The sequence below is a fragment of the Pteronotus mesoamericanus genome, unplaced genomic scaffold (assembly GCF_021234165.1).
Source record: "Pteronotus mesoamericanus isolate MK-2021 breed Mesoamerican mustached bat unplaced genomic scaffold, CSHL_Meso_final contig_68, whole genome shotgun sequence".
In the NCBI taxonomy this organism is placed as follows: domain Eukaryota; kingdom Metazoa; phylum Chordata; class Mammalia; order Chiroptera; family Mormoopidae; genus Pteronotus; species Pteronotus mesoamericanus.
Genome location: NW_026555234.1, coordinates 21,931,785 through 21,949,545, shown reverse-complemented (window position 1 = coordinate 21,949,545; position 17,761 = coordinate 21,931,785). Strand labels below are relative to the sequence as shown.

Genomic DNA, 17,761 nt, shown 5'->3' with positions numbered 1-17,761 from the left:
TATGTATATACTGTATGTAAGTTGTTTAAAAAAATTAAATTGAAATCATGAAAGAGAAGCACTTGTAAATGTTAAGCCTTTTTTTCCCAATAAGATCAAGAGAATTTCATTTTAATGTGTTTTCTTTTGTGTATCTTTTTCTCTAACCAATACAGGAGAAGTATTCAAAAGGAATGATCCCCCTTTCTGCTATATCCACAGTACGAGTTCAAGGAGACAACAAATTTGAGGTTGTTACAACACAAAGAACTTTTGTTTTTAGAGTGGAAAAAGAAGGTAAGGTTATTTCTTTGTTCCTATAAAAACACTTGCAGACATTCATGTATTTCTGACCGTTCAGAAGATTAATAAACCTGTTAAGCTAGAAATGTCAAGAAATCTTTAAATCTGTCACTTTTAGATAATGTACATTATATATTAGTGTTTTGACTGCCATAAACAAGTGGACAAGTCATTGTTGAATATTCTTGCTTGCAACTAATAGTTAGAGAGAATCTGCTAAGTGTCAAGGACTCTTCTAAATTCTGGCCACACATCAGTGGAAAACACAGACAAACATCTCTGCTCTTACGGAGCTCACCTTTTAGCTGTTGTTTTGATGATGCAAAACAGTTACTTGGTATGCAAAATTGGTCTTCCTAACTATGAAAAGGCTGGTTTTATGGGAGTTTCTGGGGCAGGTTGTAACTGAACACACAGATGCAGTAATCATTCTCACATAGATTTTGGAGCATCTTTTCTTTTTCTTGAATTTTTTCACCTGCAACATCTGCTAAAGGTCACTTGATGGTGAAAATTGATCTAAAGATGGTTTGAGGATGCAGTGTAAACTTTTAAAGTTTCTCAGTCTTTTAGGGTGGGGAGAGGGAGGGAGACCAGGGCAGTTAAAAGTTTTCTATGGTGTATTTTGATTGACTGCCAATAGTGTAGTTAGGATAAAATGTACTATTTTTAAATAATATAGGTAAGATTGTCTTCATTAATTAAATAGGATTTTAAGTTATTTTAAAGCTCAGTTTTAGTATAGATTATAACAACATGATTTTTGAAAGTACTTTTACTTCCTAGTACCTAATTATTTGAGTAATGGTGATACGGAAAACTTACTGAATTACTTGCTGTGAGCCAGATAATCTGAATGCTTCATTTTCACAATAGTTTTACAAGGTTTGTAGGTAATACAGTTATTATTCCATTTTACACATATGAGCATTCACCTTTATAAACTACAACAATATTAAGTGTTATGGGACAATGTTTATCTTTTTTAAACTGCCACGTTCCTAGAACATATGCATGGGCATGGCCCATAGAAAACATCAGTAAACATTGTCTGTTCCTGAAAGCTTCCTATATTGCTTGGGACGATGAGTGAGTGAGTACGTCCCAGCTGCTTTTGACCCTGGGGTAGCCTTTGTCAAACTGAATTACTACCCCACTTGTGGAATCAACTTAGTGGTTTCTGACAGCATCAAAAGAAAAAAGAGTCCCTCCAAACAAAACCACAAACATAAACAAGAATAAGAAATAAGAATAAGAAGTACATCATTTCTAGTAAGTATTGTATCGTGAGACTCCCTGATGCACATGTTGCACACGTGGAACGTGAGAAGTGTTTCTCATTTGCTATCCACATATGTGGCGAGCATTAGCCTAGAGCAGGGCTTGACACAAGATGTCCTGCAGCCCAAATCTGGCTCTCTGCTGGTTTTTGTAAGTGAAATCTTACTAAGTTACAACCACCCTTTTTCACTGATATCTCATTTTATGGCTGTTTTCTGTCTCCATGACAGTGTTGAGTAGTTGCGGCACAGACTGCACGGTTAGGAAGCCCTAAGATAAATGCTGTCTGGCCCTTTACAGAAGGAAAGTTTCCAGCCCCTCATGTAGAGCATCTCATGTAGACTTGCCTGTGTGAGAAGCTACTTTTTGTGATTCCCCACCTAAAAGTCAGAAAGATGTGCATACTTGATGTGGAACTTGTCTTCAAAATCAGTTTTCTCTTAGGCTAGTTCTTGAAACACATGGCATTGCTCCCCTTGACTGGCTGTCCTGGTGACGGTCCCTTCTGCTCTGGTGGCCACTCCCCCAGAGGTGCTGCCTGTTCCTTTGAGGTGCTTCTCACCTTGCCCTGGGCCTCTCACTGTGAACTTCACATGAGCCACGTGGCCTGCATTTTAAGATGGACATACTATGTAAAGTTTCCAAATTCTGTGAAAATCTGCTTAGCCCTATTTACTTGCTGCAGTTAAAAGTTAGATGCACATTTTATTTAAGTAGAGTGGATCCACCCACACATTGTTTAAAAGCCCCATGTTTATAATTGACCATTAAATCCTTCTGTGATAAGTAGTTCATCTCTGTGATGTCAACTTAGTATGAGAATTTCGTTAACTTGGCTGTCATTTATTAAATAAGTCTTAAATCTTTAGGTTTTGAATGCATGAAAATACTGCTGTGGTGAAAAGGGAGACTGTTCACATGGGATTACTGAATATGTTATTTTCATTGAAAACCATTTTTACATACTAACTACTCACATTTTAATTTTTTTAATTTTAAAAATATTTTATTTATTTTTAAGGAGGGGGAAAAGAGAGAAAAGAGAGGGAGAGAAACATAAATGTGTGGTTGCCTCTCGCACGCCCCCTACTGGGGAGCTGGCCAACCCAGGTACGTGTCCTGACTGGGAATCGAACCAGTGACCCTTGGGTTCACAGGCCAGCATGCAATCCATTGAGCCACACCAGCCAGGGCACAACTCACATTTTTAAAGATACATGGATGTAGAGATGTGTATGTATATGTATACATATATGTAGATGGTATATGTGTGTCCATATATTTAGTATGGAACTTTCAACAAGATGCAAAATATATTTTATTAAGAGTTTTTTCCTTCTGTGTATATATCTGATTATTTTTTATTTTGTGGGGACTTGAGAAATCAATCATATGAAATATTTGACTTAATGAACTTCAAGCCAAATTAAACTTTGCTTCAACCTATTCCTCATACAAGACCAAAGTATAGAACAGAAAGGGAAATGCTTTCATATTCTAACAGAGATGATGTCTTCATTTTTGGCAGACAGGTTCTGAATGACCTGCATATGATAGCTACCCTTTTTCTCTCCTGAAACCAGTATCACTATTTCCAAACTGCTACGTAGCCTTCTGCTAAGACAGGATTACACTCTGGCATCTTTACCCCACACATTTACAAAGGCTTCAGTCCTCCTAGGTTTCCTAGTGCAATATTGTCATTCTCTTAGTTTAAAGTGAATTATATTGAAATAACGTTTTAAAAATGCTCTTCCTCATATATAAAATTTAGTCTGATTCCCTTTGTCCTCAAGCAGAGCGATTAGGACTGGTTATAACAGTAATGCTCTCTTCATTTAGTCTGTGTTCCCTTGCCACCTGTGGTCACACATACAGATGTGATACTTTGAAAAGCAGGTGATGTTTGAGTGGGCAGTTCTCATAGTTAAAAGAGGGCTTGAGAATTCTGAGTGGTCGTTCCCATTCCAAGGCCATTTTTGGCACCGGCTCTCAGTGGCAGGTCCCATGTTCCTATCCACCATAGCAAATTCTAGACTCCTGGGACACAGGCACGTTGAGCCATGTTTCTTGAAAATATCGTCCAACCCTCCAGTGGCAGCTGTGATACTGGAAAGCTTTTCTTTTTCTTTTTAAAGAACACTTGGGATAAAAAACATAAATTCCCCCTAGTTGTTTTGGGCAAGCAAACTTACATGTTTTTAAATTGTCAGTGTTTTAGAAGCAAGGCATGGGACAGTTACTACCTGGAGGGAGAGCCAGGGGCATTAAAAGTTCTCTGCTCTGTCTTTTGAGAGACCTCTCTTAGTATAAGAGGCCACAAGCTGTTGAGTTGCCTCTCTCTTTTTCTCTCGCATACATCACATCCAGTCCCTCAGCGAATCTTAACCATTCACTTTGGAAATACGTCCGTATTCAGACCATTCTCAGCACCTCCAGCATTGCCACTCTACTATAAGCCACCACATCTGTCTGGATTATTGTAATACCTCCCTGGATGGGCTAGAGTCGTATTTTCACTGCAGCTGTCAGAGTGGTCATGCAACAAGAAAGTCAGGTCATGCCAGGCCGCTTCAGGTGCTCCACTGTCTTTCTGTCTCACCGAGAGGGAAGCACTGAGGATGTCCAGAAGTCCCTGCATGGTCCGGCCCTGGTTTCTCTGTCCCTGTCGCGTCTGTGCTCTCCCTCACTCACTGCATTTCAACTGCAGGGGCCTCTTGTTTTGTGAACTTGCCAAACCTGCTATTGCCTTGGAGCCTTAACACTTGCTGCCTTTTTTTTTTTTTTTAATCCTGGAGTATTCTTCCTCCAGCAGCCCTCCTGACTTGCTCTGTTACTCCCCCCTTTCAGGGTTTTGCTCAACCATCACCTTCCTAGGCTTTTTTCTGTTACCCTATATAAAGTAACACTTACTGTGTCCCTCATCTTGTTCTTTATTTTATCCTATTGTACTTGTCACTGTGCTGTATACTTTTCTGCATTTTATTGCCTGCCTCTTTTCACAAGAATGTAATGTAAGCTCAGGAGAGTAAGGGTGGATCCATCCTGTTCACTCTTGAGTTCTCATATTTAGAACAGATCTTGGAATATAGTAGGCATTCAGTAAATATTTGTATGGATGAATGGTTACTGATTTCAAGAACAACGCTGGTGTGCAACACTTCCTTCTCTAAAATCGATCATGGATTACATAGTGGGATTTTTAATATTGTATTATCATATCAGATTATAGCACATCAAAAGTAAGGGTCCATCTAACTTGGTTAGATTCTGTTATTAATTTGTCACACAGCCCTTGCCTAGTAATACCTAGTGTAATCAATCCTTCGATACTAGTATTTATGCCTACTACTAAATCCAGTAGGTCAGAGAATATTAAGGCTGTCCTGTTGATTTTTTTAAAAATTTCCTTTTTTGAGTCTTATACCATCGTTGGCATTGCTGAACACCCCAAAGAACTAATTTGGGGCTTGAGGGGGTTGCTGTTATCTTTTATTTACATTCTAGCATAATTACAAGAAAGTGGCATTTTTGTTTCTTGCTCCCTTTTGTTTTCTTTCTCCAAAACCTAAAATGTTCTACTTTAAGCAAAACCATATCTAGGTCAGAACATGTTCTCAGGAGGAATGGTGTGTAGACACTCAATAATTATTTGTTATTGGAAAGAATAAAAGTACCTTGGCGTGAAGAGCCAGCAAAAGCTAGCATAGCATCTACCTTTGCCCAAGACACTTTGAGGAAAAAATTATTATTTGTTTTGGAATGTTGTGACGTATCAAAGCATATTTCCCTTGTCTAAGGATGCACGCATTGTATTGCCAAGTACCAAATGCAGCTTGTAATCTATTTTATTGTTTGAATTCTCTGTATCATTGTTTATCTCCATTGGCATAGGTTATTAAGAATAAGATGAATGTTAACATTAATTCTCAGTCGTCTTCATGAGTGTTTACTTCCTATTAGTTGATGAGGCTCTTAGGAACTAAATAATTCTTTTAGGCTATAAGGAAACCATTTGCTGAGATGCAGCTTCAATATGCTTAGGTCCAACAGATGCAATTGCCTGTTTCAGATTATTTCCAGACACTGAGATCTATGCTAATAGTAATCTAGAAGGCGCAAGCACTTTAAAAGTACATAAAATTATAGCCAGCATAAAATTATAGCCAACATTGTAAACTCTGATTTATGTGGATTAACACAAACAAACAAACAAACAAGCGAACAGAAAACATTCCATACTTACTTGGCAGGAAAATCATGTGTGAAACTAATGATCACAAGTAATAACTAAGTTAAGTGGAAGGTCTGTTGTTGTCACTGAAAATGTAATAAATTATCATAATGCAGTCTGGGTCTGTTTATGTAGATGTAAAATACAGAGAAACTGCTGCATGTTGACATGGACTTAGTAACTTGAATTTTTATGTCTTTGAGTTTATAAAATGATGCTGGGGAAGTTCAGTAAATATTTTGTCCTGATATGTAGGGACAAGCATTAGTATCTGGGGATTATGTAATACTTGCAATAGACATTGTTGAGTGAGTTTTTAATAAATACTTTGACTATGATCATTAAAGATACAACTATTTATAGTAGTTTTTAAGATGAGCAAGCATGAAGATAATTTTAAAATTAAAACATATTATGAAATAACTGATTTTAGTAGTTTTGAAGGTGAGCAAATATGAAGAGATTTTAAAGCTAAGACTTATATTAAGACATAACTTTGGATTCATGTTTTAATGTGAGCATATAAGTCTGATATGGAAACTTATTTCCATTTACAATGAAGTTATTCTGGGCAGACCCCTCTTAAAAGGATTTGAATTACTGTTTGATTTCCCAGGCTTTGTGAAAGAATATCTTTTGCCTTCTTCAAAATTTTTCCTACCTGGAATTCACTGTTTGTTTTTTCCTTTTTTCATTGATAGCCACTGCTCCATCTTTTTTATTTATTTATTTTTTTGGTGACCCATTTTCCAGCCTCATAGATAAGTTGTAATTCAAGGTTTATCTGTTTCTTTATTTACATTAAACACTTATCCACTTCTATGGATCTTCCTTTTCTTGTATAAGTTAACATTTGTTTACATGTTGCTGTCAGCCTTCCTAGATGCTCATGCTAGGATACTGAGAACCTGAGGTAGTTCTTTTAATAAAATGGAACTTTCTGCCTTCTTTGTCGAATCAATATATGACACCAAGATAACTTTTTCTGAGTAATATAATTTTTTTGTGAACACCTGTCATAGATACTCAGAGCCTCAGCTACTTTTAACACCTCTTAATATCGTGACTTTTTGTCTGTTCTTTTGTTACCATTTTCATTGTACTGTTAAGTCTCTCTCACCTTATTCCTGAATCTCCAAGCTTCCTTTTTTGTCTACCTATTAACATCCTAATCATGTCCCTTCCATGCTAAGAATCCTGAAATGGTTTACCTTTGCATCTGTAATAAAGACAAAATTCCTTACACAGGTACTGGAGAATCTCTAGTCCCATTTCCTATTATTTCCTTGTGAATTTAAAATTATAACTATGTTCATCCATCAGTTAGTCCTTAAACAGATGCTGTTTTTTTCTGTCTTTGTTCTTGTGTTATCCTCTGCCTGCTTAGAGTTATAAAGTTCTGCTTTTCCCTCTCCTTTCCCAAACACCAGTTCTTTTTAATAATTTTTAAAATTTTTCAATTACAGTTGACATACATTATTATACTGTTTCTGGTGTATACCCCAGTAATTAGACATCATACAACTTACTAAGTGATGATCCTGATAAATTTTGTACCCATCTGACATCATACATAGTTATTAGAATATTATTGACTATATTTCCTGTACTGTACTTTACATCCCCATGACTGTTCTGTAACAGCCAATTTGTACTAATTAATCCCTTCACCTTTTTCACCCATCCTCTCCAGCCCCCACCCGTCTGGCCACCATCAAAATATCCTCTCCATTTGTGAGTCTGTTTCTGTTAGTTTATTTTGTTTTTCAGATTTAATTGTTGATAGATACATATTTATTGCCATTTTATTGTTCATGTTTTTATCTTTTAACTTTTCATGTAATATTGGTTTGGTGGTGATGAACTCTCTTAGCTTTTTCTTCTCTGGGAACCTCTTTATATATCTTTTAATTCTAAATGATCGCTTTGCTGGGTAGAGTAATCTTGGTTGTAGGTCCTTTCTTTGTATCACTCTGAGTATTTCTTGCCAGTACCTGCTAGCCTGCAAAGTTTCTGTTGAGAAATCAGCTGTCAGTCTTATGGAAGCTCCCTTGTAGGTAATGAACTGTTTTTTTCTTGCTGCTTTTAAGATTCTCTTCTTGCCTTTAACCTTTTGAATTTTAATTATGATGTGTGTTGGTGTGGGCCTCTTTGGGCTCATTTTGTTTGGGACTGTGAGCTTCCTGGACTTTTATGTCTATTTCTTCTTCATGTTCGGGAAGTTTTCTGTCAATAGTTTTTCAAATAGATTTTCAAGTTCTTGCTCTCTCTCTTCTCCTTCCAGCACTTTCATGATGTGAATGTTGGTACAATTGAAGTTCTCCTAGAGGCTCCTTACACTGTCTCAATTTTTGGATTTTTTTTCTCTGCTGTTCTCATCTGATGTTTTTTGCTTCCTTATATTCCAAATTGCTGATTTGATTCTCAGCTTCATTTACTCTGGTATTGATTTGCTATAAATTATTATTCACTTGAGTTAATGTATACTTCATTTATGACTGGTTCTTTTTTGTGGTTTCCATGTCCTTTTTTATGCTGTTGAAGTTCTCCTTAAGTTAGTTGAGCATCCTTATAACCAGTGTTTTGAACACTGGTTATAGGTTGCTAGTCTCCATTCTGCTTGGTTCTTTTTTTTGAGTTTTGTTCTGTTCTTTCATGTGGGACATGTTTCTTTGTTGCCTCATTTTGGCAGCCTCCCTGTTTGTTTCTGTGTTTGCTTCTATGTATTAGGTAGAGCTGCTATGTTTCCTGGGCTTTTCAAACCTCAGTTTTGCCTTTTTGATTGCTTTTCATTCTCTAGTCTTGTCGCAAATACCTCTTCTTTTCATAATGCCAGCACCAATTGTCTGAGAGTTAAAACATTTGATTCTCTTAATTTCAATACTAACTTACTTCATACCCTTCAGCAAATCACTTACCTTCATTCAATTGACTTTATTATTTTATACCATTTGTATAACACTTTTGCATTCTGTGTTCCATTTTGTGTTCATATCTGACTTGGCTTATAGCTTTGATTGCTCTTTGAGGATGAGATCCAATTCTTGTGCCCATAACAGTGTTTACATATGAAGGTCACTTAGTTTTTGTGGAGAAGTGAGAGGCCCAAATTTTAATTCACCAAATGAGATGCTATTGTTAATGACTGTGTGGAGAATGGAATGGATAAATGAATATCAAGGCAACATACTGTTAAACTGAGTATATTCTAAGTGACAGAAAGGAAGATTTTTCTGGGCATTTGAGTAACTTAATTGCCAAGTACAATATTTTAACTGGTCACATTGTTACTTTCTTCTATTAAAAGAGAAAAATCCAATCTCATGAATAATTCTAAAGAGTGCTTTGAAACATGAACATGGAAACAGCTCCCCCATGGGTCTTTTTTTAAAAAGAGTGATTCTGACTCATCATATTTGGAGTGGGGTCTGAGATTTTGCATATCTAACAAGCTCCTAGGTGGGGCCAGTGTTATTTACAGGACAACAGGGCAGTGTGTGTGATTCCCTTTTCCTTACGGAATTGGGCTCTTGGGCCTGCCTGCAGTAGTAGTGAGAGTGTGGGTGTGGGAAAGGATCTTTGAATTGTCTGTTGTGGAGAGAGTAGAGCCCTTGTCCATGTTTATTTGTGCATGTAATTTATCTAAGTAAGGATAGATGTATTTTCCCCTTCTTTATTTTCAGAGGAGAGAAATGACTGGATGAGCATACTATTAAATGCACTGAAATTGCAGTCTCCCTCGCAGTCTCCAGCAGTTGCTGCACCTGATAAATGTGGATATCTTGAACTGAGAGGGTATAAAGCCAAAATTTTTACTGTGTTAAGTGGAAGCAATGTGTGGCTTTGCAAAAACGAACAGGTAAGCTGTGTTACAGCAATTGCAAATTGTAGTTCCTTGATTACTTTAGCAACTGTGCTTTGTTAGACTCATTAATGTTTTTACTTGTAGTCTTGATTTTGCCTTGAGTACTACACTGAATAGAACAAAGGGAGTTGTTTTGTTGAATTTTCTCAGTTATTCAGTAGCAAGAAAGTAATCTATATCAGATTTGAGGGTAGACATCACCTTTTTAAGGGGCTGAGGAAGTTGAATCATTGAAAATAATTTTTGAAATGTGTTCCTTAGCTTAAGTAACATTATAAAGCTACATGAGAGAATAATTAAGAACAAATTCAGTATCACAGCTGTTGATTAAATAGGCCCAATTCTGCGCCTGTTGTGTTTCTTTCTTTTTATTTTTTGTGACTTTGTGACAGAAAATTACAGAGTAAGCACATATTTTTCTTGAGTTTACAGCATTTTAGCTTTTTTTTAAACATGTTATTTACTAGTAGCAGAATAATTTACTAGAGGCAAGTGATTGATATACACATATTCACACACATGCACATATACACATATCACATATATATAAAATAGGCTTAACTTGTTGACTTGTTGAATTTAGTTAATATAGGAGAACTCAATAGAAAATGTAAATATTTTGAGGAGAAATTAAAATTTTAACAAATTTTGTTAACTTTGATTGCATAGACATCTCTTTCTGTAACATATCCTGATCTTAAGATGTATAAGAAAATTCTTTTGTTACCCCCTTTTGGAGATTAATTCTTATATAACTTTTCAGTTTAGAATATATTAAATGCTTAGAAATTATTTGTGGAATTAAATGGCGTGCTTTGGATAGCCGATCTAAAATGAACTCATTTTATACATTATAATGGGTTATGATATGGTGAAATATGATGTTATTTTTATAACAAAACTAGAGATATCAACTCAAAACAAACAACAGTAGTTTCAAAAAAATTGATAGATCTTTATACAAGGCATCTCTGAACTTCAGTGTAAACTTATTCATTACCTTTTTTTTGGGTAAGATTTCTTAGCCAGTTAACTGGGGACAGCCTCAATTGAGCCCTGTTGGCATATTAATAACTTGGATTGTTAGCATATTCTTCAAAAATAGAGATGTATAGCTTCCTAATGTGTATGAACTCCATATGAACATTTTTAGTTTGTGAGGTAAGATGATTAAAACTTTTCTTGGAATGGAGATTAAAAATGCTTAATTTGTGTGTATCAGTATGGAAGTGACTCTGACAAATGGATACCACAAATTAATTGAGGTATTCATCTTTTACTTGCACAGACCTGATGAGCTTCAAATTATTAGTATAATCAGTTATATTAGATTAATAAGTTAGATTATTTGAGTTTGTTATTCTCTAAAAGTAGAGTGTTTTTAAGGTTTTATTAATATTTTCTGATTAGTAGGAAGTTATGAAATTTTTGCTTAACATTAGTAATTGAGCATAAAATGGACAACAATGACTATCATTTGTTTTTAAAAAGTTTTTATTTATTGATTTTAGAGAGGAGGGGAGGAAAGAGAGAGAGTGAGAGAAACATCAATTTTATTGTTCCACCTACAACCTTGGCATATCAGGACAGCACTCTAACCAACTGCGCTACCTGGCTGGGCTTGACTACCGTTTGTTGAGTACCAGCTACTGTGCTAATTAATTTATAGACATTCACTTTAGTCTTCCCCACAAATGTAGGGGAAGATATTCTTATTCATGTTTTATAGATGAGAATTAAGTAACTTGTTTAAGGATTACAGTTCATTATGCAGAATTTAATTTAAAACCAGAACTTCGTAACTCTAAGCCAAGCTTCTTAGCTGCTATACCAGACTGTCTTTTGTAAGTGTATTTTGAAAAGGAAATATGTGGCCTGTGACCTTTTAGAAATAGACTAAGATCCTTTCCTTGAATAATTTAGTTGCCTAGAAGGTTCACAGTGTTCATTCAATAAACACTATACCTTGTCCGACACTAAAAATGATGCACTTACTGGAGGACCCAAATTTTCCAGGAGGAGAAGTCAGAAAAGACCAGTGTTTCTGGTAGATGGTGAGCTCAGTACTCTGTTAGACTTGTGTAGGAGTTACAGAGAAGTGTAAAACATGGGCACCTAATGATGTCTGAAATTGGAGCACTTCTATGTACACATAGTAAATACACTCACCTTAAAATTAGAGCATTAAAATGGGCCCCTCCTCAGCTTTTGAGAAGTAAACCTATTTTTTGATGTATGCATATTTCAAGTCCTTTTTAGTGTATTAACATGCATCTATATATTATATATATACACACACACTTCAAAAGTGCATGCTATTGTTCATATATGTGTTCTTTTAAAAAATTGCATCATATTAATGATATTGTGTGGAGCCAGGTCTTAAGGGACTTGGTCTAAAGAACTAGCTGGCTGAAGACTGGATGGATAAATTAAGGGAGGCCCTCTATGTTTAGGCCCTGACATATCATTCCAATTTTATTTATTTTTACATCCCAGTGCACATTCTTCCAGAGGTAAGTTGCCCATTGGTTTGCTCATATGGTTTAGCAGATCGTGTGAAGAATTTGGGTGACATGCTAAATAAGGAGCCTTTCTCCTGAATGCAGAGGGCTTTAAGCTAGTGTTTAGGAAAAGCGCTAAAAGATAACAAAATAGTTTATTCAACCTCTAAGTTTTATACACGCACTATCTAAAGGATGATGGACAAAATCTCATCATAAAAATGTAAGAGGTGTTAGATTTAAACCTCTGTATCTTAATTTGTATTGGCTCTAATTCAGTTCTTTGCATCCAAGCTTAATTATTTTAATTTTAAAAAATTTTAAATCAGTGAATTTATTGTTCATATAATTTATAATGTAACTAGAATAATAAAGAAAGGTGACCTACATCACCCTAACATATGAACCATTGTTAATTTTCTTCCCTCTATTTGTACATAGCTTTACTAATTTACTTTGGAGGTGACTGAGAGAGTAAACAGACAGCAGAGAGAGGTGTAAGGGCAGGTGTTGCAGCTTATGTTGAGGAGATACAATAAAAGAAACTTGGGAGCACATTCAGAACAAAGAAGATTGGACTGGGTGGTAGCAGTTCTGGGTTTTCCATCTTGCTCTGCTATTAACTGGCTCAGGTAATTAAGTTAGTCTCCTTAGGTTGAAATGGCATCATCTGAAGAAGAGAGAGAGATTTCTGTCTCTAAGGCCATTTTTTAAGTTGCATATTACAATTCCAGATATCTGGACTCATTAGACCCCATTGACTTAGAATTTCTGGAGATGATGTACTGAAATCTGCATTTGTAAAAAGCATCTTGGTGATTTAGTGTTAGGACAGCCCAAAACCACAGCCAGGAAAACACTGCTTTAAGGTTTTTCTTCTGTAGGAACTATTAGCATCCAGGTAAAGTGAACAAGGTATTTTGGGAGCTGGAAAATGTGTAAAAATAGCCTTCCACAAGGTTGGGTCCTTCTTTATTTCGATATCCGTTACATTGGGGTTGCTATACTTCTTTTTGTGATTATTTCATTTGTAAGCATATCTTTTTCTTGATTGTACATTTTAAAATGTGTACATTTAAGTAGGAAGTTAAGAAAATCACTATTAGTGGTAATAAAACATTTTGATGAACTGTGACTAATAAATTGTATATGTTCTAAACTATAGCTACTGAGTTTCTGTCTTTTGCTAAAATCTTAATTTTATATAAATTTTCATTTTTCAGCTTATACGTCCTGTTTCATTTTGTTTTTTCTTCACACAGACTTTTGTTACTGGAGAATGCACTATTGGAGAAATTAAAACTCCATTTGCAAAGTCAGCATAAAAGAAAGTAAAACTGCTATATGCCTTAAGTTCCTTTAACTCTGTGTATGCCTGGAAATGTCCTTTAATTTTGTACACTATTACTAATCTTTTCTAAAGCTTTTTCCCTACTTCCAATAGGTGTCCCTAAGATTCCATGTCAAGCATCCCTAAACACATATTTTTAGTAATTCTTTTACTTTTCTGGATCCATTGTTTCTACTGAATCAAGAACTTGTACATATTTTCTAAGTTAAAATAGCTATTAGAACAGACATTTTTATAATTACTGTTTTATTTTTGAAATTTCTTTTTTCCCTTATTTAAATCCTCACCTAAGGATATGTTTGATGATATTGTAGAGAGAGGAAGGGAGAGATAGTGGGGAGAGAGGGAGGAACATCAGTGTGAGAGAGAAACATTGGTCGATCCATTGCCTCTCACCTGTGCCCTCACCTGGCATCGAAATCTGCAACCCTGGTATATGCCTTGACTGGGAATTGAGCCCCTAGAGTTTTGATGTGTGGGACAACGCTCCAACCAACCAAGCCACTGGGCCAGGGAAAATTTCTTTTTTAAGAGAAGTGGCATAGCAGTGGCAAAAGAGGGATACCAGTCTATACACTCTCTTGTACATTTCACTGACAGGTCTAAACTCTGTGGAATCAACACAGGCTTTTCTTTTTCTCAGTTGCTCAGTTCTAACATCTACTTTTTTCATCTCTTTCCCTTTCAATTTATTAGCAGATTGTAGGAACTGAAACTTGAAGTAGCTCTTGGCTGAGTAAGAGAAATGTTTTAGGTTGTCGATTTTGTTTTTTTCAAAGCACCGTAAAGAGAAAAATCGAAACATTTGTTAGAGAGGAAGATAGCAAAATAGAAACTGACACTAAAATTCTTTTTTAAAACTTATTTGTAATTATAGTTCATGTATAATATTATATTAATTTCAGGTATACAACACAGTGATTCCACATTTATATAACTTACTGTGTAATCACTATAAGAAGTCTAGTAACCATCTGTCACCTTATAGTGATTGCAATATTGTTGACTATATTCTCTCTGTTGTACATAATATCCTTATGATCTTTTCTATAACTGGAAGGTTTGTGCCTCTTAATCCTCTTCCCCTTTTCCACTTATTTCTTCACTTCTTCCCCTTTGGCAACTATCAGTTTATTCTCTGTACCTATGGATTTGTTTCCATTTTGTTCTGTTGTGTTCATTTTGTTTTTTAGATTCCACATATAAATAAAATCATATGATATTTGTTGTTCTCTGTTCAACTTTTCACCCAATACTCTCTAGGTCAATTCATGTTGTCACAAATGACAGTATTTCATTCTTTTTTTATGACAGAGTAATATTCCATTATATGTATGCACCACTTCTTTATTCATTCATCTCTCTATAGACATCTAGATTGCTTCCATACCTTGACTATTGTAAACAATGCTTTAGTGAACATAGGCACGCGCATATCTTTTCAAATTATTGTTTTCATTTTCTTTGGATAAATTCCCAGCAGTAGAATTGCTGGATCATACAGTAGTTCTGTTTTTAATTTTTTTGAGTCTCCATACTGTTTCCATAGTATAAAATTATTTACCTATTTACTCAGCTGCAAAACACTGTGGTGCTATCATCACAGAAATTAAATAAATAGCAACCCTTTAAATGTTTAACACCATCGCACGACACTACCCCGCAAAGTATTTAATGTTTGCATATTTTGTTGTGTTTCTTGTTTTGGCTTATGTTTTAGGTGCTGCAATGTAGTGTAATTATTATAGTCTTTCTCCATTGTTACTTCAAGTTTGTATAAAATGAGTTGTGTAATTGAGTTTGTATAGGTTATACTACAGTTAGTGACACTCTGTTTCTGTATTTGTTCATCTATTTAACACATTTTTATTGGGTACCTTGTCATTGTTGTGCACTGCTCTAGGCACTTGAGGTACAATGGTAACCCAAAATATCCCTTTTCTTTCAGATCTTACCTTCCAGTGGGGGAGGTACATAGTGATAAATAAGTATGATTTCTGGTAGCCTTTTGTATATAGTCTTCTCTTCCCTTTTGATTATTTTTTTGGCAAGACTATTAATGACCTTTTTCTAAAGAATTATTTCCATTTAAAATGCTGTTGGCTGTGTGAAAGATACCAGTGTCATTTTAACCTTAAAAGTGTTATAATTTTTATATTACCAAATTAATGATATGAATATTTACTTTATTCACTACTGTGTTCTCAGGAGTTCCAGGCAAGTAGCTGACACTCAATAGACATTTAGTAGAAGGAACGTGTTGAATTTATGGTCATTTACAGCTGTTTTCTTGAATAAATTGTTTATCTTTTAAAAAATTTTTCATTTAAAATTGTTTTCTTCTCTATGAATTGTCTTTGTGTTTTCTTCACGTATTGGGATTTTGTCCTTTGTAAGAATTTCTTTAAGCTCTTCATATAAAACTATTAGTGTTCATGTCACATTTTCTTCAACTCTTCGAGCTATTGCTTACTTTTCAATTTTCATTTAATTTTTGTTATATAAAAATTTTGCTTATGTAATTAAATTTTTTGTATTCAAAGCCTATAGATATTTTCTACTCTGGAAAATATTTTCATAATTTATTAATATTGAAATAATGGAGATGTTGCATGGAATTTCTGCAAATGAATAGAAGACAAATTTAAGATATTGGGCTTTACTTTCTATTTGTTATGTTGTCCTGAAAACCGGTCTGCCATCTTTTTCTAATGAATCTTTTTGAATATCGTGTTAATATTAGCAGATTCATTGCAGCCAGATGTCTTGCTTGGTGGATTTGTGTATCTATCTATTTCATGATTACTGTGGCACTGAGGTTTTAACTACATAAATTTACTTGATTTAAACACTCTCAAATCAGGATATAAGGAGAGACTCATTCCCCCTCACTCTCCCAGCATAATGCTCCCTGGTGTCTGTCTGGCCTGGGACTGAAACTCCGACAGAATTTAAATAGACCTCATGGGGCTGTGGGTTGTGTGGTGCAGAGAGCAGCAGCGGGATGTCGTCGGTGGCCTCAGATTCGCGGGGTTCTGTGTCTGGCCAAACTCTGCATCTGGTGTTCCCCAGGAAGCCCGGTGCCAGTGTCATACAATGCCACATCTGTTTTCAACAAACGTTTAAGCTCTAAGCTCTAAAATTCCTGGCGTGGAAACTTGGCATCTAGTAGTTCCCAAAATAGGTTTGAGATTTCAGCAAATTTGGGGTTAATAAACCCTCCCTTATTTATTCTGATTAGGCATCAAACTTTATTTTGCAGCTTTCACTATATAGTTTTAAAATGTAGTTTCAACTGGGTTTTGTTGCTTCAAATTCATACAAATAACCCATTTCAGTGTCTTGGTGAATACTTACCATTAATACTAACCTGGATATTTAATATGGAAGCATTGGTGTGAATACCTTCAGTCAATGTAAATAAAATGGAAAGATTTTTATTGCAGAGAAAGTCTGGCTTTAGAACCCTCCACCCAAAGGATTGTCGGGATGTATTAGACTCTCGATTTTATAGTCATCATTTTTATAACATCGCTATATAAGATAGTTATTGCTGTCTTTTAGAAATGAGAAAATTGAGGCCATCTAGGCTAAATACCTTGCCAGTAGCCATACAGCTAGTGAGTGGCTCAGCCGCGTGGCCCCGTGGGCTCCCAGGGCCCCTTGGTCGTTAGTCTCTGCCATTGTCCACCCATGGCTGCGGCTACAGCGGTGCGAGAGGTGGGTTCCCGCTTCCTGAGATCCTACATTTCCTGACAGCAGATTACTTGTAACCTATTATTTACTCCAGAATCTGTTTCTGGCTTTATGTTTTCTATAATAATATTCTAGCCATTTGGTTTTCATGGTATTGCTTTTTATCAGTCCAGTTCACAGCATTTTAAAGGTTGGAAGCTGGGCTTGTTCCTGACTTGTGCCTGTTTTTCAGAGTGGGAATAGTGCTCGCAGTCAGTTTGCTGTCAGTGGGTAATTTATTTTAAAGTTTCTTGAAAGTTTAAAATTCATGTTACTTCCCACTTTTAAAATGTGTATATGCTTGTTATTTTTATACATGTATTTTTTTGTAGTTAACTCTTTAGTAGGGAATACGTTCAATTGGCTTCATACTTAAAGAGGTAGAAAATAACAGTAATAATAACAATTGCTAAATAGGACTATGTGGCACTTACCGTATTCCTCTCTGCATTTTTAATGTATGAATTGAATGCTCCCCTCAGTGATGCAATAGACACTGCTATCTATTA

At 35.5% G+C, this 17,761-nt stretch overlaps 1 protein-coding gene across 2 annotated transcripts in view; it reads left to right on the top strand.

Annotated features, from left to right (window-relative positions):
• Positions 1-17,761, top strand: part of ARAP2 (ArfGAP with RhoGAP domain, ankyrin repeat and PH domain 2) — a 142,850-nt gene that overhangs the window by 26,568 nt on the left and 98,521 nt on the right. For both annotated transcript variants that reach the window (XM_054582025.1, XM_054582024.1), the window contains exons 7-8: positions 156-276; positions 9,481-9,656. In XM_054582025.1, coding sequence (XP_054438000.1) covers positions 156-276; positions 9,481-9,656 — 297 coding nt within the window. The remainder of the gene's footprint in view (positions 1-155; positions 277-9,480; positions 9,657-17,761) is intronic.